Consider the following 25,182-nt stretch of genomic DNA (forward strand, 5'->3'; position numbering starts at 1 on the left):
CAAAACTAGGGGTCTTCTACAAGAACACAGAAGTTTTTCTTTGAAATTTTAAAATATACCTGCTGATATGGATCTCTCTTAGTCAATAACATTTATCCCCTTCTTATTAAGTTGAAGCTTAGTATGTGAGTTAGCCTAAAGATTAAATTTATCCTGTAAATAATGCTAATCACTGTGGCCAAAGGTCAGGTGTATATATATCATCATCACCATCATCACCATCACTAACTTTTAAAGTATTCAAAGTGTTAAATATAAGTCTCTCATTTAATCCTCCCAACATTCCTAGGAGATAAGAGCCATCATCATCCCCTTTGTACAGCTGAGGAAACTGGGTCTGGAAGAGGTTAGGTGAATTGCCCAAGGTCACACATCTAGTATGTGTTTGAGGCAGGGTATGAGCCTGGGGATTCTTGACTTGAAGGCCAAAGCTTTAGCAACTGCACCACCTGGCTATAAATCAAAGACAGCAGAATGCTGAGACCTATCCTTGGACAGTAACTAGACAACAAATGGATGTTGCCCAGGTGCTTCCTGAATGCATACTATCCTTACCGGATCTCCAACTTGGCCTTTTACTCCAACACCTGGATTACCCTAAGAGAAAAAAAAGAAGGAAGTTAATGTTTTCATAAAAATTTAAATGTAAATTTTCTACCTAATCATTTAGTTTATTGGAATTTATTAAAAGTTTTTGAGATGCCCACTAGCAAGGAAAAATCCAAAAGGTTAAAAATAACATGAATAGTTAGTTACACCTATATATTTGTACTCCATTCGGAAATTCTTTGACTTGTATATTCCTACCTGATCACCTGGCCTCCCAGGGTGCCCTGGAGGTCCCTAAAAAGGCAATCACAAACACAAAAACAAATCAGTTCATCTAGAATTCTGAGGCATGGTCTCGCCATTTGATGGCTTAAGCAGCTCCTCAATTTCAATTCAATAATGTAAAAATATAAATGTGTTATTTGTGATACGTGAAGATAATGCTCCTGACTGCCAGAAAGACATGGCTTTCCAATAATGGTGATGGATTTGCATTGATCTGATGACAATTTCACTCTCCCTACGCCCAACAGTATTGTTGTTGTTGTTGCTGCTGTTGACAGTAACAATTGTAGTGCAGCAACAAGTCACAGTTACGGTATACTTTAAAGTTTAAAAAATGTGTCTTTTTTACATCAGCCCTTAGTGCCAGAAGTATTACCCCCAGTGACGAATGGGAAAATTGAGGCTCCCAGAAAGTTAATGACTAGTCCCTGACCATGTGACCCATAAGTGATGGAGACAGATAGCACTTGAACCCACATGACTCTAAATTTAGTCTGTTACCACATAATGGCTTTTTATTTTTCTGATAGCTAGAGGGAATTTTATGTACTATTTATTTTTCTTTTTTATTATTAACTAGACAAACATCAGCAAACATGAATGTTTACAGTGATAGTCCATCTAACTAGATTTGAAGTTACAGTTAGTGACTGTGGTATAGATTTTGACAAAGAAACAAATTGAATTTGGGGAAAAAAATAAAGAATATTACCAATAATACTGTAATACTTACTCGAGAACCTGGCATCCCTGGAAATCCCATTTCACCCACAGATCCATTTGCTCCTCGAGGTCCCTGGCATGAGAAAAAACAATGCATTTGTTTACTCAAATCTCCGTCTTATCACAAAGTCTACATGGAATCCTAGCACTTTAAAAATACCCTTTATCTCCTAAAAAAGCCCTCATAGGCTTCATTTTCAAGTCGGAATTCTATTGACTTCCAATCCCACCAAACCTCAGGATATGAGTCAAAATTTGACACACTCAGGGTCTAGTAAATGCCCCCTCTCTAACTGATACAGTGATCCTTGATCTGTAAGTGTCTTCCTTGGTTAAATTATAAGTCTCTAAATTTGGGGATTTTTTAAGAGAAAGTTACAAAAAAGAAATATGGGGTCGCTTGTTCAAAAGCAACTTCCGAATAACATTAACATAATTCCATGTATTTAGTTATATGTTTGATATATTTTAAAAATAAGAACAATATTTACTTGATTTCTTTTCTTACTATGTTTTCCCCCTCTGGAGGGCTATACTTGTGATTTTATTGATATAGGGATCTCCCAGCAGGGAAATACCCTTCACTAATACAGACAAGAAACTGAACTATAATACATTGTATTAAAGAATTATCCAGAACACTGGGATGATGAAGCACTTGCCCATGTCACATAGCTAGAATGTATGAGAGGCAAGACTTGAATCAAGGTCTTTCAAATACCAAAGATGGCCTTCTCTTTACTATACTATGCTACCTCTCTACATTATTTCATGCATTTAAAAAAATGTTAACTGTAGATGAATAGATACACAGCTTTGGACTTGGCTCTGGGGACCTGGCCCATTACTGCATAGACTATCTTCTGTACCCTAGTATTTACATAAATATATATATATGATAAGGAGAGATGTATATGTGTATATATATATATATACACACATATATACAATAGGAATATGTGTGCTACACATATACACACATGCACATATATTTGTATTACACATGTGCACGTACACATGTGTATGTATGCATATACATATAAATATGTGTATGTATGCAAATATATGTTTGCGTATATGCATGTGTGCATTTGTGTATGCATACACATGTGTGTGCATACAGGTGTGTGTATACACATGTACATGCATGGATATATGATGTGTGTGGCATTCATATAGATGTATATACATGCACATGCATGTGTGCATGTACATATATACTGTCTATACATATATACATATATACTGTGTAAGTGTGTAAATGCATATTGTGTATGTGTGTGCATATACATATGTGTGTGTGTGTATGTATGCATATGTACACACATTAGGGATGGGTGTCTGGACCTGTGTTTTCATTGATGTTGGGAACGCCTGGTAAAGAACCTATTTCTACCAATCTTAGCTGCTCAGTCTTAGAGAGCTGCTTAGAACAATGATATCTAACTCAGAAATGGAGTCACTAAGCCATACATAAGGATCCTTGGGGGCAAATATTGACTTGGAAAATCACATATTGAGATTATTAATGTTTTATTGTATTTTTATTTATTTTTGTTAAATATTTCCCTATGATGTTTTAATCTGGTTTGGGCCCTGCTCAGGAGTGTTGTGGCCAAATGGAACCCATGGATCACATATTTGACACTTCTGGCCTATAACATTGAGAGGTTGACTTTACACATTGATCCACAACTTGCCAAGAATCTTACAGCCAGTATTCATCAGAGGGAGGACTTGAACCCAGGTCTTACTGGCTTTAAGGCTAAATATCCCACACTTCCTCTCATAAATGATAAATACTAGCACATTGAAATAGAAGCTCACGTTAGCATTACATGGAAGGACTTTTAAGGTCTTCTAGTCCAACCCCCTCATTTTATAGATGATGAAAACCAAGGCACAGAAAAGTTAAATGACTTACCCACAAACATATAAGTAAGAAATGGCAAAACTGAGGTTCAAAACCAAGTCTCCTGAATCCTGTTTTTTTCCCCCAAATTTCCCATTTTCTTTTCCCAATTTCTCTCACTGTCTCTCAGTCTGGGGAAGGTAAGGACAAAGGACTATTTGTTCTCATTGAGCAATTTGCACACCTCAGATGATATAATGGTCTAAAATAGAATTATTCTCTCTTTGCAAATATGATATAGTATTTATTTTAAGGACATGTTAAGTCATCTACTTGCTTACATGCACACAAAAGGTATTTCTTCTGGATGATCAATGACAAAAGTCAAGTCATCCTTCCCTGCCTGACAAAAGATGTACATAAATCTGAGAAAGTCAGCTTGGTTAGAAAGCCATATCAGATGTGGATCATTAATAGGGCAACCTGTCCCTGCTTTCAACCTCATCATCATTTATAAATAGGGGTGATTATGAGGTCATGATGCTTCAGGAAGTGAAGGTGGCACTAGGAATGGCACATCAATCAATTTTTGATCAATGGAGAACAGTAGCAACATTTGGATAATTCAAAATAAGGTATCCAAAATGATTTTACCAGGATTTTCAATGCCTTAAGTTGTTGTGGGGTTATGTAGTTTTTATTTGTCCAGAAGATTTACTTTATATTTAAGGTAGGTTAAAATTATCTTGAATTCATTGAGCCAAATGTTAGATGTGCATGGGGGAGCCAGCCCAAGGTGAACTGAAAGTCAGGACAAATTTAGCCTGTGATTAAAATTTTGCTTCGGAAAACCCACAAAGCAGTTAATCCCTAAGATGACAAAAAATTGACTTCACACGTTGATCAAGAAGGGCTGAAGACACATAATCCATATAGGAGAGACTTACAGGTAAACCCGGAGGTCCTGGATCGCCTTGATCTCCCTGTAACGTTGAAATCATTTCATTGGCAAAATAAATACAACTGATGACATGTATTTTCAGCAATACAATGATTCAAGACAATTCTAAAGGACTTAGGTTGAAAAATTCTATCCATTTCCAGAGAAAGAACTGAGGGAGTCTGAATGCAAATTGAAGCATACTTTTTCTTTACTTTCTTTATTTTTCTTGGGTTTTTTTAATCTGTTTTCTTTTGCAATATGACTAACATGAAAATATGTTTTGCATGACTGCACATATATAAACCTATTTCAAATTGCTTGCCTTCTCAATGTGGGGGGAGGGAGGGAAAGAATTTGGAACTCAAAAAAATTTTTAAAACAAATGTTAGAAATTGTTTTTACATATAACTAGGAGAAAAATAGAATATTAATTTTTTAAAAAAAACTGATGGCATGCCTAGACTAGTGAAAACTTTTAGCTCAATGCTGTAAGGATCCATGTTTTTGTCAATGTGGGTACTCTACCCACTGACCCAGATCATGACCTCATTACAAGTAAGGAGGAGCCAAGAGTTGGTGGAACCACCCACGTGACAGGAATATGTATACACATATGTATAGCCCAATGCCCCCCTCATCAGGAAGGTCAGCTAAAGGAGGGTCTAGAAAAGGACGTGAGAGTCATATCAACATATACATAATGGAGTAGTTGGAGTCATTACTTTCAACCTTAAATAATGAGCAGGAAGGCAGCCATCTCAACCTTTCTGATCTAAATCTGGCCACTGGACCCAGATGGCTCCACAGGAAAAAGTGAGGCTGGTAAGCTTGCACAGCCTTTTCTCAATTCACCCACAAATCATGGCATCGTCTTCCTGACGTCATGGTCCTCTTCGAGAATGAGGGACAAACAACACCAATGAGCAGGAACCACTTTGCACCAGCCTTGAAGGGTTATCCCTACTTCAGTACATCCTACTCTTCCTCCAATTTAACAACACTGCCTCTCCCCAACCTCCTTCCCACTCTATACCCCAGCAACTTTAAGATTTGGTATGCAGTCTTAGAAAGTCGCCTGAGGCTCAGAGGGGTTAAAAGCCTTGCCTGTAGTCACACAACTTAGAAGTTTTGGAGTCAAGATATGAACCGAGATCTCCCATAGTCAATGTCACTAAAACTTTCTACCTTCAATCCTTCCTTTTGGCTAGAAAAATGACTTGTGAAACTAGGCACACATTTGGGTACCAGATCAATACATTTCTAAAGCCATACTGATTTTATATTTATTCTGTATCTACCCATATATGTACATGTTATATACCCTTTTCCAGTGGAAGCTCCCTAAACGCAGGGATGGTTTTACCTTTTGTACCTGGATTCCCCGTACCTAGCACAATGACTGGCACATAGAATGGGGCTTAGGATTGAGCCTGCTTTTTGTACAATCATTCCTTGCTAAGAACTCTAGACTGCTTTATTTTTTAAAGCTAATATTGGCTTAATGTTGAGGTTCTTGACATTTTCAGGGGCATATGCTCACCCCTCTTGCCAGTTTAAGCACAGCATCTTGCAAATAATAGATGCTTAATACATATTCATCAAATTGAATTTGTTTCTTTATTTTTTTATTCTGAACTTAAGCACCGATAAGATCATTCTATAAAACTATAAAACCTCTTTTCATACCACTTACTTTTTAAAAGCTACTCAATAAATTCTACATTTTACTTTTAAAATTGCTCTTCTTGTCCATAATGCCTTCTGAACTTCCTTTTCTGTTCATTTCTCAAGGAAGTTCCACTCTTGCCACTTTTGGACACAAAGCCTTGCAAGCTTTCCTTGTCTCTGCCCAGTCTCTGGTTATAATGGGATGAAACCCTGTACTGGCTCTGGCTTTTCTGGGGCCCCATTTCCTATTGTCTCTGGGTTTCTAGATAATATTTTGTGAAGTTCTGGAGAGAAAGAAGTCCCTGTAGTTTCTCATTAATTAAATTATCCCTTGCAATTGCCTACTTTCAACTACCTACTATTTGATAGCAAAAAAGTAAATACTTAAAAAGTACCACATCCATAAATGGCACATGAGTCATAGTAACTAACAGTTACTGTTCTGGTAGATACTTTATAGCAATATTCTTGTACCTACAAGTGTAGCAGTGTATCTTTATAATAATACAAAACAAAAATAGCTCTACCTGCACAGGCATGCATTAACAACACATACAATCACTTGGCTTTGCTCCTACTTAGCATTTCTGGTTTCTTTAGAACATGATGGCCTAAATCATCAAAGTACAAGAAGTTATAATGAATTCATTAGGCAATTAGGACTAATGACGCGCTACCACTTTTAACAGTTCAACAACTACTGGAATACACTCACCGGGAGGCCTTTAATAGCACCTGAAATATACACGGAATTCCCCTTTTCTCCTCTTGGCCCTGGAAGACCCTGAAAATCAAACATTTGTTTAGGAGGAAAAGTACAAAACCATTAGAGTATATTCTAATTCATGCTCACTGTTATTTTGTTGTTGCTGCTGAGCTGTTTCAGTCAGATCTGACTCTGAGACCCCACTTGGGGTTTTCTTGGCGGAGATACTGGAGTAGTTTGCCATTTCCTTCTCCAATTCATTTTACAGATGAGGAAACTGAGGCAAACAGGGTTAAGTGACTTGCCCAGAGTCACACAGCTACTAAGTATCTGAGGTCAGATTTGAAGTCAGGAAGATGAGTCCTTCCTACCTGCAGGCCCAGCACTAAATCCACTGAATGTCTAACTAGTAATTTCAAATACAATGTCTTATCATTGCTTCTTTGTTCCCTACATCGTATTACTACTTTTAACTATAATTATCCAGTGCTTCTGAAACATATATTTGATATCTATCAGAAATTTGCATTAAATCTGAAGGATTATCAGTAGAAGAAAAAAATAAACTACTAATATTAATAGCTATAAATTAATTATTAAGGAAACTGAAATGCATTTATTTCCAAAAAATAAAATACATGGGCAGGAGTAGCTCCTCTTCATTGAGCATATAATAACAAGCCAGGATGAAATAAAAAAAAATTACTGATTTTATAGAATAGGAATAGATTCAGAGCTGGAAAGGGCCTTGGGGGATTCTGAGTCCAACCTCCTCATTCTACAGATAAGGAACCTTAGACCGCTAAGTATTAGGAGACTTGTGCATGGTCACCTAGATAGTAAATTATCTGAGGTGGGATTTGAATTCTGGTCTTCCTAACTCCAAACTCAGGATTCTATTCCTTGGACCACCTACCTACATACAATATCACTCTTTGTACACAAGATTCTCTGTGTACTTAGCATAGATAGGACTGAATGATAAAAATTACTCCTCTGATGCTTACTATCTCTCTATGCCCTCTCTGGGCCTCAGTTTCCTCATCTGCAAAAGGGCCTCTCAGATACCTTCAAGGCCTAGATCCATAGCCTATGCAGAAGGTGGCTAGAAAGATTAAGAAGTTGCGCAATTAAAGGGTGAGTGCTAATTTTGCTTTGGGCACTAAAAAAAATCCAGCTTTTATTATGAAAGCTGTGCTTTCATTCGAATTCTGTACTTTCCTTGGCTCCAATGAAGCGGGAGACAAAATCAGAAGTCAGATATATCTCTAAAGCAAGAAAGTCTTACCAGAAACAACCTAAGTCTATGATGGTTAATCAGTCAGAGACAAATAAGTCACAAGAAATCAGATTAAATGGCTGCAGTACCTCTAACCTTTATAAAAAAGAAGGGAAAAAAAGGAAGAAAGGCAAGGAAAAAATGAAAGTATATTCCTTGGTCGACCTCTATTTAAGACAGACTTCAGCACTAAGAAGGTGAGACATCAAAGATTAAACCTCTGGTTCAAGCCCAGGATGTTTGGGGAAGAATAAGTTCATGAAAAACTGGGAACTTGGACTTTGCTGAAAATGATCTAGTTAAATGACTCCTAGTGAACTCAATGAAAAGGAAGCTATTTGTGGCATGCTTAGGGTACCTGTTCCAGCAACTAAATGACTTGGGATATTGTTTACTTGATAGTTTTCAGCTTGGAAATTTTTATATCCATTAGAGGGAATAAAAGGGCCTTTCATCATTATCAGGAATTATTCATTTAGTGGCGATATGAGTACATGCATGTTAGGGCAATGAGATATACCCCACTGCCTTAAAGAGCTTGAGGTCAATGACGCGTCACATCAATGCATTGGAATCATAGGATGACAGAGATGGAAGAGGTCAGGGAGATCATTTAGTCTATTCTTCCCATTTTACAAATCAGAAAACTGGGTCCTAACGAGATGACGGTAGTGGCCTAAGGTCACATGCCTTAGTCAGAAGGTAAGCAGAAGCAGGGCCAGGATTTGAATGCAGATAGTATAGAGCAGTGGACACAGCAATGGGGCTAGAGTCAGGAAGACCTGGGTTCATATCCCACCTCAGACAGTTCCTAGCTGTGTGACCCTGGGCAAGGCACTTTACTTCTTTCTGCCTCAGTTTCCTCATCTTTAAAATGAGAGCATTAGATTCTATGGCCTCCATGGTCCAATATCACTTTTTGATCCAATAATGCCAAAATCAATTCTCTTTGCACTATATCATATTCTATCATAACAAAGGTTGTATGTACAATTGTACCTGTTCTGGAAAAAGTGCATAGCATTCACATTATTCATGCTTCAAGAGATGTAATTGAGCCTAAGTATTTTTCCCCTTTAATTAAGTTTAAAAATTTTATTTAAGAAGTAAAATTCCACTATGAAAATTTATGGCAAAATTCTACTCCCTATTTATACGTAGCTCAGAGACCTTGACCATTTCCAATGATAGATAGATACATAGATAGATAGATGGATAGATAGATAGATGGATGGATGGAAGGATGGATAGACAGATAGACAACTAGATGATATATAAATATCTACTTATATACATATATATATACACATATTGCTCTTGCTTTATTAATAACTTTTCACTTCACAGTTTCCCAGAGTGTTTCTACATACAATAAAAGGCAAGGACTTTCATGTTGTAGACTATGGTCTATGGAGCTGACAAGTTACAGACTTGAATATACATCTGTCTGCTAAACCCCCAAGGCTTGCTCTTGGAAGGCACACTGATTTCTAATGTCATATGCAAGTGATGTCTTACAGCTGGACCTTCTCGTCCTGGTGCTCCTCTCTCTCCTTGAAGTCCTGGATCTCCTCTTGAACCATTGCAGCCATCAATGCCAGGTTTGCCTCTTGACCCTGGAGGTCCAGGATAGCCCTGAGGAAAAAAAAATAACATTTATATTTGGTACTTTTATGAACTTCAAATATATTATTAATATTTGATGAAGCAAAATAGTTTAAGTGGCTGGATACCCAAACAGGAGATTGTTAATTGTTCAGGCATCCCCATTGTGAAAACGTAACTTTAAGAATGGAGTCACAGTTTTTGATACGGCACCTGGTGCCATATCAAGTGATATAGTGATTTCACATTTTGGAAACTTCATTTAGCCTGTTTGAAAACCTTGGGCTCCAAATGCATCATTTTCATTCTCCCAATTATCACGTTTCCTTTTTCAGTGGGATAGACAAATTTTTAAGTCCTTATATTTCTCCTGCACATGTGGATATAAGGATAAGTAAGGCATTGTCTCAGGTTTGGCTCAAATGTGTAAGCATGGCTTAAATGAGTTTCATTTTTTTAATGAGAATTTTTCAAGGGTTACTTACAGGTATGCCATCCAAGCCTGGGAAGCCAGGTACTCCTGTTGGGCCCTGTAAGTATCAGAAAGCAAAACCAACATAAAGGATACTCTGTGATTAGAATAGTAAGTAAATTAATTTAATGAGAATAGTAATCCATAGGTTAAAAAAATTTATACTATTTTCTTGGATTTTTATACTAAGAGATATAATTTCTAATGCTTTTACAAATATTTAAAATGTCATTTCAATGGCCAGTAGCAAATATTGCATCTTTTATTTACAAAAAAAAAATCTTACCTTATCTCCCTTATCTCCCATTGGTCCAGGAGGTCCACTGTCCCCTTTCATTCCTTTCTCTCCTGGCAATCCAATGGGCCCAGGAGGTCCTAAATCTCCAATAGGGCCTTGAGGCCCTAGATGTCCAGGTTGGCCCTAAAAAGAAGAGAAGATAGGGTCCTGAAGTAGTATACTCTAATCCTAAGAAATGTGTCCCTAGGGGCAGCTAGGTGGTGCAGTGGATAGAGCACCGGCCCTGGATTCAGGAGGACCTGAGTTCAAATCCAGCCTCAGACACATAACACTTACTAGCTGTGTGACCCTGGGCAAGTCACTTCTTAACCCCATTGCCTAGCCCCCCAAAAAACAAATTAAAAAAAAAGGAAATGTGTCCCTGGACCTGCATCATTCTGCAGAGAAACTTAAGTAAGGGAATAGCTCACCTTAATAGGAATACAAATGATAAATTTTGTGCAGAGTCCTCCCAAGCAATTACTGTCTCTTTTGTAGTCTGACACTTCCCCTCTTCCTGTTGCAATTAATCCCTCCATGTTGTGTTCCAATGACTGTATTCAAAGGCTACAGCAGCAAGGCACAAGCTGGAAAGGCTTTGAGCATTGGGCTGATGACAGATTTGTATTTTTGTCAGCCGAAGAGTCTTCTGGGTGTATTTGGGAGAATTCATCTCCAGAAGGTTGGTCACACACACACACACACACACACACACACACGCTCACAGGCACACACACGTGTTTATATGTGTATGAATATGTGTCTGTGTATATAATATATATACATACATGCACATATATAAAACGTATACACATGTATTAGTACATCAAAGTACAGAGAAGGGTTATAAATTGTGGCATTGGAGGAATCATACATCCTGACAATCACCCATTCTGGAAGTATCAAATTAAATATTCCCCTCTTATCATTTCTGTTCTTCAATAAGACATTACATTAAGATCTTCTCTCTTTAGAGTATCAAGAAAAGGCTCCTTCACTATAACAAGTAAAACAAAAGAAGAAAAATTGCCTAGATGAATCACTTTAATTCAGATGGCACAGTACTTTACAATTGGGGGTGGAGTAGGGGGAGGGAAGAGGGTAGTGTTTACTTTTCTTTCTTGACTTCTTTTGCCTGATTCTTCATTTAAATCAGACTCAGTTTCAAGTGTCTTTATATATAGAGGGACAAAAATAACATGTACTATCTGTGTGACCTTGGGCAAGTCAATTCACTTTTCTGGGACTCTTTCATTCCCTATAAAAATGAAGGGGTAGAACTGAATGGCCTCTGATATCCCTCTGAATCTATGAAAACTGAACTGTTGACCTTACAGTTCAAGAGGGACGGATCCTTGTCTTAATCCTCTTCCTGAATCTGAAATAAAACAATACTTGGCAACTTCTCCAGCATGGAAGAAAGAGAAATCACAGAAAAAAAAGAAGAGAAAAATTCTCTATGTCTTCTCTAACATAAGAGCACTGAATGCCACAATCATTGTGGTCTTATAGAGGAAGTGGTACACTGAATAAAAGGGGTATAGAAAGCCCTTTGTTCAGACATACTTCTACCATCGACCAAGAAGGTAAGGAACAGAATTCCTGATTATATGTGTACCTGTGACATTCTGGTTCTGCTCCCTTTTCAAATTCAGGGTGTCCATTTTAAGGGAGAGAGTTATTTTTCCTTCTTGTTATAAACCAACAAAGGGGGCATTGAGGTCAGTCAATCAATAAGCATTTATTAAGTACCTACTATGTGCCAAGCATGGCTCAAATAGTTCTAACAAGCTACTTCTCTCCTCTTGCCTCTACCAACCAGGACAAACAATAACATTCAATCAGGAAAACAGCGAGCATTTAGAAGCATTAGGAGAAAAACAGTTTGTTTTTCCTCAGCTATTTGATTTCAGTGAATACCCCCAAAGATCTGATACCTCTAACAAGGGTGGTTTTGATAACCTTGGGCTTCTCTCCCAGTTCTTATGGCTCAATGATGCTTTTGAAAAAGTGTTCTCTTTCCCACTGGAGATTTCTAACAAAATTTCCCAAATTCAACTTTGATCTTGTATGTATAAATTTCCTCCTTTTTGTGCCAAATTATGATAGAACAGAAATGCATGGAAAATGAGCAGGAAGATGAAGGTGAAAATTAGAACTTGCTTGATAAATATATATATATATATGTATGTATGTATCAACTGGGCATGATAGTATGTGCCTGTTATTTCTGCTAGAGGGAAGGCTGAGGCCGGTATTTGACTCTGGCAGTTCTCTGCTGCAGTGAGACTAAGGTTGGTCAGGAAGCTAAACTAAGTCCAGTGAATTCATCCAGGTCAGAAATGGAGTAGATCGGGGCAGCTAGGTGGCACAGTGGATAGAGCACTGGCCCTGAAGTCAGGATGACCTGAGTTCAAATCTGGCCTCAGACCAAACACTTGACACGTACTAGTTGTGTGACCTTAGGCAAGTCACTTAACCCTGATTGCCTAACAAAACAAAAACACTATAAAAAAATGTTGGGAGAATTTTCCCATGGGAGTTCTAGCTTCTCTTGGCAGAAGCTGAGGGTCACAACCTGTTGCATGGCAAAAACAAGGAAGTCTCACAAGACCTCTCCTTTGCTGACACGCAGCTCCCACAGTTGGCTCGGCTCTCCTCTCATTGGGAGAAAAATCCTACTCGTACCCCTGACACGAGGGCTGCAGGTGTCCAGCAGACTTGGTGATTGGCTCTCACATGGAGATCATGCTTTGATCAGGTGTTACTAGGGATATAAAAGAAAGCTACTAGCACTTAATAAACGGAGCTTCTGCCATATCCCTGTCTCCCGCCTCTTCAATGCGCCTCCGGGTTAAGAGTATTGAGCTGGTCTCATGCTCACCACTGCAGCGGCCACGTCAGAAAAGAAAAGAAAAGAAAAGAAATGGAGTAGATCAAAGCCTCTGTGCCTCAAGAGCAGTGATGGGATCAGGCCTGTGAGGGGCTGCTACAGTTCCAGTTTGGACAAGACAGGGAAACCTGCAGTTAACAGCAGCAGCAACAGAAACAACTACCACCATCTCTTCAAGCCTAGTGTTTTAAAGCACCCAAGTATGGACAGTAGAGGTTAGGATGTAATTGCACTGAAGAAGTACAGTCTGGTGTGGTGGATAGACTTTGGAGAAAGGCTTGGATTCAAATGCTGCTTTATATACTTCCTATATGATCATAATCAACTCTGTATCTCAGGAACTAATTGATCCACAAATTTTCATTAAGCACTTACTATGTACCAGGCACACTGTATGTGTGTGTGTGTGTGTGTGTGTGTGTGTGTGTGTGTGTGTACACTAAACACTGGAGATCTGAAGAAAAAACAAACACAGCCCTGCCCTAAAGAAGCTTATCATTTAATGTGGCCAACAACATGTACACGTACCCTAAATGCCATAGAAAGAGAAAGAAATACAAAATATCTACAAAGAATAATTCACTTATGTAACAAAGCCCTTAATTTTTTTTCTTTAAATTCAAAAGACAGGAAATATGGTATAACTATAGTTAGAAAGATCTGGATTCAAATCCTACCTTTCACCCATACTGGGTATGATACTTGAGTCACTTAACCTCTCTGTGCCCCCAGGTGACTCTCAAACTATGAGCTGTAGAGAAGTTGTGCATTGGTAGAAAGAATTTCCTCACCTAGAGTTCCCCATACCAATAAAAAATTCAAAAATTAACTGCATTTTTTCTAACTATATGCCATGTGTCTTTTACACAAACATACAATTTATACCTTGACTCCCCAAATTTATCATATGGAAGTTGTATCCTCTGCCTGAAACATAGGACTTTAGGATAACAGATCTAAAATTATAGCCAAAAATTAATGCTGGGATATAAAATGAAAATCTAGACAGAAACAATGAGTTACCTCCTGCCTAGACATCATTTTAAAGAATTTCATTTTATATATCCTGTGCTGATTGAATGAGGAATAATTCAGTCCACAGGTGAATAAAAAAAAATACTGATTTCATTGATGTGTTATTAGTCTAGCTCCATGAGAGACAAAATGGTCTGTGAAAGGGCCTGGAAATCAGGAACACCTGAGTGCACCTACCTAGCTGGGAGAATGGGGTGGGGGCCAGGGAGAGGAGGGAGTGGGGGAGTAGTTTAGTCACTCAAACTCTCTCTGGCCCAGGCAAAATAGAGCCCTTTTCTGACTCCTCATCCTTCCTTACCTCTCTGAAGTTGCACAACCATTACTGACCTGCACTGGAAAGAGAATTTTGCTCAGTGGGTATTCCCTACCCCAGTGAAATCATGGGGCTAAAGGAAAAAAAATCTTCACAGTACAGGATGTGATGTAGAAAGATTATGTGAACTGATAAATGTTTTTTGCTCATTTTCAAGGTTATGCAAAAAAGAAATTCAACATGAATTAAAATGAATGAGGCATAATGGGTTTTATTGTTTTCAAACTAGAAAAATGATAAGTAATTACAGAAATAACTGAATAATTTTCATCTTTTAAGAAACTTTTTCCCCTAAAGAATTATTCCATGTTAAAATGGGATGATATGCAAGCTCCAGAATGATAACATAGTTTCCAAAACTGCTGTACTTAATTCATTTTTAGTTTCTAAAAATATTTTGCTACTGCACACATTTAATTCAATGCAAGGTTTATGGCATTCAGTAGGAAAACAGATTCACTGAACCCAGCATTCACAGTAGGTTTGACCGCTGATATGACTTTAGCATGCCATGCAAAGTCATAGGATTGTAGAAGACCTATAACGACCAGAAGCTTCATCGAGACCAAATGTCCATTATTTGTGCCCATCTAACATGGCTACCAAATTACTATTTCAGATCAGCTGTTTAAATAAAGAATAAAGGAAATCATGCTCAATGTGGAAACAGAATGTTAAGCATGCCTTGCCACCAAATATCAATAAATTCCTTGTCAGTTGTTTAAGTCAGAAAGTTATCTTGATCAGCATCAAGAGAGATGACTATTATTATTAAATCAAACCTTGGGAAAAGGAGGGGGAGGGAAAGAAGGAGGAGAGAGAGATGACAGAAAGAGAGGGAAAGAGAGAGAGAAGAAAGAGGAGAGAGACAGAGAGAGAGAAAGGAGAGAGAGAGACAGAGAGAGAAAGAAAATCTAAAAAAGTTAAAGTCAATTTAAATCCAATACAACATCAATAGACTGGTAGAATTTTTACATAAAACACCTTAAAATCAACCTTTGAACGTCTGCTTATCTTGTAGCAACATAGAAAGTCAAGAGTTTCAGCACCACCTTGGAAAGGACAAAAATGAATGGAGTTGCAACAATGTGGCTTCAGGCAAGGTTCTCTACTTTTTTTTTTTTTATTCCCAAACACTTTCTCCACTAAGAGGTAAATTAGCAAGAAAGACAAATAGTAAAATAAATAAGTTTGAGGTTTTTGGTGTTGTTGTATGATTTAATTATTCTCAATTAAGGTCCAGCTTTGCTGTCTCATCATGGAATGGAGAAGACCCTAGGTTTCTAAAGCACAGTGCCTGACACATGGTAAGTGCTTAATAAACGCTTTCTTCTACTGACTTAAGTGAGCACAGCACAAGTTCTGATAGGTTTATCCCAAGTGGAAAGGTTCTGAGTGTGGACCTAGCAACAGATCCAGCGTCTGCTGCCCAAGAACTAGCCTAATTAAGTAGATATAGACATGTATCACCAGAAAGTTGGCCATCAGAGCAGGAGAGCTTTTTTGACCATAGCAGTTTATAAAGACCATCTGTACTAAAGCAAAAAAGAGAATGTAATCTGCAATATTTTGTCAATAAAGTCTATTGACTTTTAAAATTTGAGACATTTCTCATGTCCTTCCCTCTTCATACCACTGCCACCATCCTACTCTAGATCCCATAGTTTTTCTTATTCTGATCAATAACGTTCTCTCTCCCTGATTCCAGTCTCTTCTCCTTCCAGTCCACCTTACATCATTTACACTTATTTTCTTCCATCATCATCATCATCATCATCATCACCATCACAACATTAATATAGCACTAGATGCCAGGCATTGTGCTAACTGCTTTATAAATCTTATCTCATTTGATCCTCACAACAATCCTGAAAGGCAAGTGCTATTGTCATTGTCATTTTATAATGGAGGAAACTGAAGCAGAGAGGTTAAATATTGTACACCTCCCTCTTCGCTGTTGCATTAATCCTAAACCCACCTCCAATTTTCAAAATCCTTCAGATTATGACCCCTCATCATTATTGGACTTTATTTACCACAACCTCTGAACATACACTCTCTGCTCTAAGTCTTGCCTTAATTCCCACCTTTTGGCATTCCCTGATGTCTCTTCCTTTACCTGGAAATGTCTCCTTTCTCTATTTTGCCTGTCCACATTCTACACATTTTCTTAGGCCCAGACCAAGTCCTTCTACCCAACTATATCTTTCTTTAACTCCTTCAACCTTCATTGATTTTTCATGTCCCTTCCTCCCTCCCTCTTTCCCTTCCTTCCTTCCTTCTTCCCTTCCTCTCTTCCTTCTCTCCCTTCCTCCTTTACTTCTTTCCCTCCCTTCCCCTTCTCCTTTTCATTCCCCTACCCTTCCCTGCTAAGAGTGCAGCAGTCAAAGGCCCCACCCTTTGACCTGCTCTGTTTCCATATGGGCCCCGATACCCCCTCCTTGGGTACCTTGGTGGTCTCATATTGATGCCACACAGTGCAGACACCTAATCAACATAGTCCATAGTAGTTCAGAAATCTGGAGTTGAAGAGATGGGCCAGGCTTAGCCTACACTGCCATCACACCAGCTCCCTTCATTGATTCTCCTCTCTTCTGGGTCACCCATGACACTTGTGCTCTGTGACACAAGATTGACCATTTAATTAAATCCAATGTATTGTAATGGAAAGAGCACCAGACTTGGAACCAGAGGGCCTTCCTTCAAATTCTCATTCTTATCTGTGATATTTTGGACAAATCACTTCCCTTCTCGGGGCCCTGGTTTGTAAAAGGAGAGCTGGATGATATGATTTGTGTGCTCTCTCATAACTCTAAATGCTGAAATCCTAGAGTACGCTGTCTTGTGTGAATTTTTGTTTTGTTGTTGATAATTATTTTAGTAATGATATATGTCAGTTCCTTAAGGATAGAGATTGAGTCATATATTTATATTCTCCACAACACCCATGATTACAGGGCCTTGAACATCATAAATATTACATAAACATATTACTATAAATATTAATTAACTGGTTAATTGATTGATTGAGAGATGTCATAAAAACATACAAGGAATTCCTGGGGCTCTTTTTGGGTTTTAAAGGCTGTTTGAGCGTGACTAAGTCAGAGAGCCACTGGGTGTCACTCTTACTTCACCAAACACCAAACAGGGCTGACATTTAGCAAAGTTTGAAAAGTCAGTTAGCCTTTATTATAGGTGGAGATCTAAGCTAGATGCTAGGGACTGTGGTGAAAAAAAAGGAACCAGGTGCAGGGTTAGACAGAGTGTTAGGTCTAGAGTCAGAAATACCTGAATTCAAAACTGACCTTAGACACTCACGAGCTATGTGACCTTGAACAAGTCACTTAACTTCTGTCTGCTTCCATTTCCTCAACTGTAAAATGGGGATAACAATAGCGCCTACCTCCTAAGGTTGTTCTGAGGATCAAGTAAGATGATAATTGTAAAGCATTTAGCACAGTGCCTGTCACACGGTAGGATAGAACGCTAGGCCTGGAGTTAGGAACACCCATCTTTGTGAGTTCAAATCTGGCCTCAGACACTTACTAGCTGTGTGACCCTGGGCAGGTCACTTAGCTCTGCTTGCCTCAGTTTCCTCATCTATAAAATGAACCGGAGAAAGAGATGGCGAACCACTCCAGTACCTTTACTAAGAAAACCCCAAATGGGGTCAAGAGGGGTCGGATGAGTGAAAATGACTGAGCAACAACAAAATTATCACCATCACTGTTGTTTTATGAGTTCCCTACAGCAATAAAATCAATCATTTGTCCAGATCCAAAAATTTAGAAGTTCAAAATATAAGAGAAAGTAATGAATCAGTCCTCAAAAAGTTTGCAGTAGAATGAGGGAGAGCAAACGAACCCTTGGAACATCCCTTTGATATACTTCCACCATCCTTGGACCTACAGGTGAAGAGGCTGCCACTTGAACAACAATCACAAGAGAAAACTCCACGGACATTGTTGGGTTCATGTAGCTGATACCACCGTTCTACCTTTGGGCACCTCATTTGGGGGTCACGTGCAAGTGCCACGAGCCACGTCAATCCCTCTTCTCTGGGCACCTATGATGTGTTCATGCTAGCCTGGAAGCGGAGATCAGGGACCACTGATGATGCAAACCTTCAATGTCCCCCAGCACCTTCCCCAGTGCTCCCTACACACAGCTAGTACTTAATGCATGTTTGTTGGGGGCGGGGAATGCATGAATTGCATTTTGAAGGATACAGAAAAGTGTAAGGTGTGGTATCTGTTCTCCAAGGGCTTAGAATCCAATAGAGATGAAGTTTCAAAGGAACTAATTTAGACTGAACTTAAGTGAGAAAAAAGTCCTAAAAATGAGAGCTACACAAAAGTAGAATGTGCTGCTTCAAGGAGCAGTGGGCTGTGCCTGACTTGGCCTTTCTTAAGAAGCTGGATGGCCAGGAGCAGTGGCTTATGGGTGGCTGAGACTGGTAGATTTCATGAGCTCTAGTTCTGGGCTGTAGTAGGGTTAAAGCTGATTGGGTGTCCATTCTATATACGGTGAGCCATATATGCCAACATGGTGAGCCCCCAGGCAGTGGAAGACCACTTAGCTCTCTAAGGAGGGGAGAACTAGTCTGAATGGGAAAAACAGAACAAATAAATGCCTCCATATTGCTCAGCCTTGGGATTGGGTCCATGAGTGGCCATCCAGCCTAGGCAAGATAAGGGGATCTAGTCTCAAAAAAAAAAAAAAGTAGCCAGGTGACTATTTGTTAGAAATACTATTAGAAGTGATTCCTAGACTGCCTCTAAGGTCCTTTTCAATTTTGAGTTTCTGTGACAACTGGATTCATCAAAATCAGTTCAACATTGGTTGAGTAACTATGATGATGAAGACAGGTCTGCTCATTCTGCCTTGACTGAAAAGCCCTCTTGTCACTAAAGTGAGATGTGAAAATCCATAACCCAACCTATGTAACAGCTCCTGAGTAACTATATGTAGAACACATATGACTTCAGTTCAAAGGTCCAGTTTCTGTGGCTGGATGAGTTATTCACCAAGGCATTAATCCCAGCCAAAAAAAAAAAAACAATTTTCCCATTGAATTGAGATTATTTACTTTAAAAAAAAAAAAAGCTCAAGGGAGGGACAGAAAGGATTTAAAGCAGTTCTCTTTCCATCTAGACACCCCACACTCCTGCATGTACACAGCTCCTTTGAATGTCATACTTTTGTTTCTTCATTATTTCTTTGCTAATTAAATACCTACTATGTGCAGAGCATCATATCAGGCAGTAAAGAGGAACAAAGCCTAGATAAGACACAATGTTTGCCCTTGGAGCTCACAGGCTGGTGGGGAAATTAAATAGAATCACAGATAATTGCAAATACTGTAATACCCAAGTGCCTTAGTAAGATATATATGAGACTACTATGTGAATTACAAGGGAGAAGGCTTGCATCAATTTCTGATGCAAGAAATGGGCAGTTGAGTATCTCATCCTCAACTAATGGTCCCTGTGCCTTCACTCAAGAGTTTGCTTGTTGGCTATCTAACTGGCTTAGTTAATTGTTATTAGCTGTTTATTGTAGTTGTCAATTGTTAATTGTAGTCAATTGTTAATAGTTGATCAAGAAAATCAATTATCAAAGCAAAGAATTAAATCATGTTTATAGAGTAAATACCCTGTAAAAAGCACCACAGGGATACTATAGCACATAAGGCCTAAGTCAGCCAGGGCTCCAAGGTGCAGATGGTCTGACTGGATAGATTAAGACATGAACACATAAGAGCATGACTGAGACAAGAGGTAGTCGGTGATAAGTACCAAATAAGTGAAGCTGACACTAATGTTTATAGGAACCTAGAGAGAGATAGGTTCTCACAAATATTTGACAGCTTGGCCAGAATTTTATCACAGAAAAGCTGGTTACTTCTTACTAACATATAGTTAGCACCTTTTTTTTTTAAGAACATGTTTGTTTGAATTTGGGGGCTAGGATGACCACCTAAAATGCAACTTTACTGAATCTGTCTTAATTCTAGTATCTTCCCACTTTTGCTCATTTCCTGTTTATCCTGCATATAGCTTGTTTGCATATAGTTATTTTCAAGTTGTCTCTGCCATTAGACTGTGAGCTTCTCAAGGGCAGGGACAGTCTTTTGCCTTTCTTTGTATACCCAGGGCTTAGCACAGTGCCTGGCATGTAGTAATAGGTGCTTAATAAATGTCTATTGACTGATTGACCAGGGAAGCCATTGGACATAAAGAGGAAGAGAAGATGAGCCTCAGATGAGTTGAAAAGAGGAGGAAGGGCATTTCATGCAGGAGAAAATGTCTGAAAGAAAATCACAGACATGGAAATGGGTAAGACATATTCAAAACAAAGTAAGTGGACTAATACAGAGAAATTAGGGTGGAGATATATTGTGGAGAGTTTCAAATGCCAGGCTGAGAAGTTAGCTTTTAGTCATATAGGCAGGGAAAACACACACCTGGAAGCAGAACTAAGACCAGATGACCAAATCAAGATTCAAAGAGATCTTGCTTAGCTAGAACAGCAGGTAAAATCTCATGAGATAAAAGTGAATAGGGATAGCATAGGTTAAAACATTGTTAGATAGAGAGGATAAGGTCAATATGGTTAGACAGTAATTTATCCAAAAAATCTGGGGGTGGGGGATGGAAGGAGAGTTTAGTGAACTTAGAGCTTAAAATGAGTGAAAAAGGACAGCCAAAAAAAAAAAAAAAAGCTAATATCATCTTAGGGACAAGGACTGTGCCTGTGATGGGTAGCTGAGTATATCATCCTCACCCTAGCTCTCAGTTAATTTCCTAGAGCACTGAGAGATTAGATGCCAATGTTGAATTTAATTTGGTGAATCGATTTGTCACAGAACCTCAGAATTGGAAAGGACCTGACTCTGGCAGGCCTTGAGCTCTGGTCTATGACTTTAAGGCACTTAAGACTTTACCAACTAAACCATGCTAGCCTTGCCCAGCTACATCCCTGCTTATCTTAGGCTGAGTTAAAAGAGATGCAGTCTGAAAAAAGAAAAAAAAGATGATAATATTTCATCATCAGTGAAACATTGAATACACACACATAGAAGGGAGCAGAAAGAATTTAAAATTCATGCCATGTGAGAACTGGTTGAAGGAACTGGGGACATTTAGCCTGGAAGAGAAGACATAAGGGAGACAACAGCTGTCTTCAAGTATTTGAAGCACTATCAGGTGAAAGAGAAATTACTTATTTTCCTAGGCTCCACAGGATAAAACTAGAATAAATGGGTTGGTACTGCAGAAAGGGAGATTTATTTTTGACATAAGCAAAAAACCTTCTAACAATTGTTGACCCCATTTAGGGTTTTTTTTGGCAAAGATACTGGAGTGGTTTACCATTTTCTTCTCCAGCTCATTTTATAGATGAGGAAACTGAGGCAAACAGGCTTAAGTGACTTGCCCAAGGTCACACAGCCAGTAAGTGTCTGAGGCCAGATTTGAACTCAGGAAGATGAGTTTTCCTGACTTTAGGCCCAGCACTCTACTCACTGTCCCACCTAAGCTGTCCTTTGAACAATTAGAACTATCCAAAAGTCAAAGGAGCCACCCTGGGGAGGGAATGACTTTACCCCCACTTGACAGTTTTATGCAAGATTTATTATAAAGGGAATCCTTTGTCAGACACCAATGGGACTAGATGTCTCTTGCCATCCCTTCCTACTGTGAAATTTGGTAGTTCTGTGATTTTGTGATTCTCTCCTTAATCTTACACTTAGAGCTTTAATTCATGCTAACTCCTAATCTCAGTCTATAGCCCAAAGATGCAGTGAGTATGATTCCTTCACCTCACATCCAGACAATAGGACCTCAGTACACTACAACTCTATTATACTTTACAGTTTTTGAAGAGCTTTTTACAGATGTGACTTCATTTAATCCTTCTAAAAATCCCATGAGCAAGTATTAAGATCTCCATTTTGCTGATAAGGAAACAAACTTTAAGAGGTTGGCTTGCTGCAGGTCAGGAAACTAGCAAGTTATAGAGCTAGGTCTGGGAACCCTGGTTCCACCTTGCCTTGCTTTGTCTTTGTTGCCTTCTGAACTTCTTTCCTCTCTCTTCTGTGTATTTTTGGGTCTGGTTCTCCTCCCACTGCACACATAAAGTAGCTTGATCTGAGTTCAGAACAGCCTGCCTGATTTGAGAGTAAATAATGAAAAGAGGTCAAGGAACACTCATGCCAAGCCAGTGGGCTGTGATACAGTCAAATTAACCCATAATGAGCCTCATTCTTACTCGGTGCCTACTACACTATGGGTACAAAGTTACAAAAGACACAGTTCTTCTCTTTAAGGGTGTCTTTTCCCAAGTTTTAACCCACTAATCTTTACTGAATTTTAGTTTTTAAGTGGCCATGTACATTCCACACCAAGACTGACATAGGGAAGTCAGACTTCAAAAGAGTAGTTGAGATTTGACTTGAAGAATTGTCCAGAGCTTTTTAGAATACACCTTCCTTTAAGACTGTGGAATATTTTTCCTTTTATTGTTCCAGCCAAGTTAGAGCAACAGGGAGATTAGCCACCTCCATGGAACTCCAGAGTTTTGTCTCAGAAACCAACATTCATTAAGTTTTTAAAAGCCTTTATAATGAAAAGAAGGTTACAAAAAAAAGGGCAAGGTGGGAAGAGGCACCTGCAGAGAACAGAATTTTTTTCCAAGATATTTCTCTCCATTTCTGCCCATTTTCCTTTTTCTCTCATCAACTTGTATTCTGAATCAGAATCTTCAAAGTCTAGGATGAACAAGGGAGCCTTTAGAAAAATAACTGAGGGTGCCCAGCCTGAGTGGATGATGGTATAGTATAGAGTATAGAGTGAAATGTAAAACATTATGGCCTTACTGAAAATTTTAGTGTGGTTTTACATGAAGCAATATTCCAAACTTCCTTCTTCACTGGCAGAAATAGATATAATAGGGGTGATGGAAATAAGTCTATGTCTGGGCCCCTTACAATAAGAAACTAGTTTTCTCTTTTCAGAAATCTTTCCTTCATTTTCTCTAATTGCTATTCTTCATTGGAAATTAGATTAAGAACACGTGATTTGTTCTCAGATATGAAACAATCATATACATTACAACTTGCCCTGGATAACTTTTTTTTTCAGATCAGAATAATGTGAAAAATATAGAAGTCAATATTTGCATTGCCTTTGATCTATATTTTAAAATTTCCTAGAAATCAAATTCATGGAAGATTATTGAAATATTCCCCTTTATAGGGCAGGGACTGTGACTCTAAAGGGGGAAAATCCATTTATATGTGTATATATATACATATATATGTATATATATACACACATATACACATACATGTGTATATATATATTATATATATGAATTTATATTCCTTTATGACAAGCCACTTAATAACATGCTTGTTGACTTAGAAGATATGAAATGTGATTGACCAGATTATTTGGCCTGCCATGCCTGCCTGTATAGAGTTCTGATCACAATGTAAAATGCTCTTCAAGATAGGAAGAACTCTCATTATTAGAAGTTATATATTTCCCAAAGCGACCAGGAATTGGGGATCATCTGGTTATCAATTTTGATGTTTCAAAACAGCACTAACTTTATCCAAGCTAACTGTTCAATCACTCACCCGAGATCCTTTTTCAGCAAAACACTGGCAGACTGAACAGTCACGTCCTCCACAAGGACTAGAGTACTTCTTTCCACCCTGAAAGTTTAAAAAAAAAAAAAAGCTGTTTAGCAGTAAGATACAGTTTACTTTGGAATGAAAGGACATGAAACTACTCAGTCTACCTCATTCACTGGAATTCGTAAATTTTCCTTTTATCTTTCGGTCCATGAGGTCCCAATACTGAATCAGTCATACAAACTGATCACCTAACCACATTTGTTAAGCACCTACTAAGTAGCCACATTGGCTAGGCAATGAGGATAAAAGATAAAAACAAAGAGTTCCTGCCTTCAAGACATTTATATTCAACTCAATTCAATGTACACGTGTAAGTAAATGCAATTTGCATTAAAAAGTACTAGGTGGTTTTTTTTGGCGGGGGGAGAGGTAGCTCTCTAGTAGGAGGGTGAATCAGAAAAAACTACATGCAGGAAATGATACTTGGACTGAACCAACCATGAAAAGGCAAGAGATTCTAAGAGAAGGGAATGCATTTCATGAGTGGGGGCTAGCTTATACAAAGGCACAGAGATAGGAAATGGAATAATAATAATAATAATAATAACAATAATAATAATAAATTATAGCAGCTACTATTTAAGTAGCACTTAAAGGTTTGCAAAATGCCTTACAAATATCACTATTTCATTTGATCCCCACAATAACCCTGGGAGGTAGGTACTATTATTATCCCCATTTTACAGATAAGGAAACTGAGACAATTAAAGGTTCAAGTGACTTGCCCAAGGTCGAACAGTTAAGTATCTGAAGTCATATTTGAACTCACAACTTCCTGGATTCCAGGTCCATCAATCACTCTATCCACTGTGCCACCTAATTTCGATGTATGAAAAAGAGTGAGTAATTGAGTTTGGCTGGAATGTGGAGTAAGAG

At 38.4% G+C, this 25,182-nt stretch overlaps 1 protein-coding gene across 4 annotated transcripts in view; it reads right to left on the reverse strand.

Moving 5' to 3' along the window:
* COL4A4 (collagen type IV alpha 4 chain) overlaps positions 1-25,182 on the reverse strand; it is a 149,794-nt gene that overhangs the window by 98,720 nt on the left and 25,892 nt on the right. For 3 of the 4 annotated variants that reach the window (XM_027875990.1, XM_027875989.1, XM_027875992.1), the window contains exons 4-12: positions 24,247-24,324; positions 10,369-10,503; positions 10,096-10,140; positions 9,524-9,640; positions 6,736-6,804; positions 4,357-4,392; positions 1,568-1,630; positions 808-843; positions 556-597 (exon numbers count right to left, since the gene is read on the reverse strand). In XM_027875990.1, the coding sequence (XP_027731791.1) occupies positions 556-597; positions 808-843; positions 1,568-1,630; positions 4,357-4,392; positions 6,736-6,804; positions 9,524-9,640; positions 10,096-10,140; positions 10,369-10,503; positions 24,247-24,324 (621 nt within the window). The remainder of the gene's footprint in view (positions 1-555; positions 598-807; positions 844-1,567; positions 1,631-4,356; positions 4,393-6,735; positions 6,805-9,523; positions 9,641-10,095; positions 10,141-10,368; positions 10,504-24,246; positions 24,325-25,182) is intronic. The other variant, XM_027875991.1, reaches the window with a different exon arrangement.

This window comes from Vombatus ursinus, unplaced genomic scaffold (genome assembly GCF_900497805.2).
Source record: "Vombatus ursinus unplaced genomic scaffold, bare-nosed wombat genome assembly UNPS02014810.1, whole genome shotgun sequence".
Classification (NCBI taxonomy): Eukaryota; Metazoa; Chordata; class Mammalia; order Diprotodontia; family Vombatidae; genus Vombatus; species Vombatus ursinus.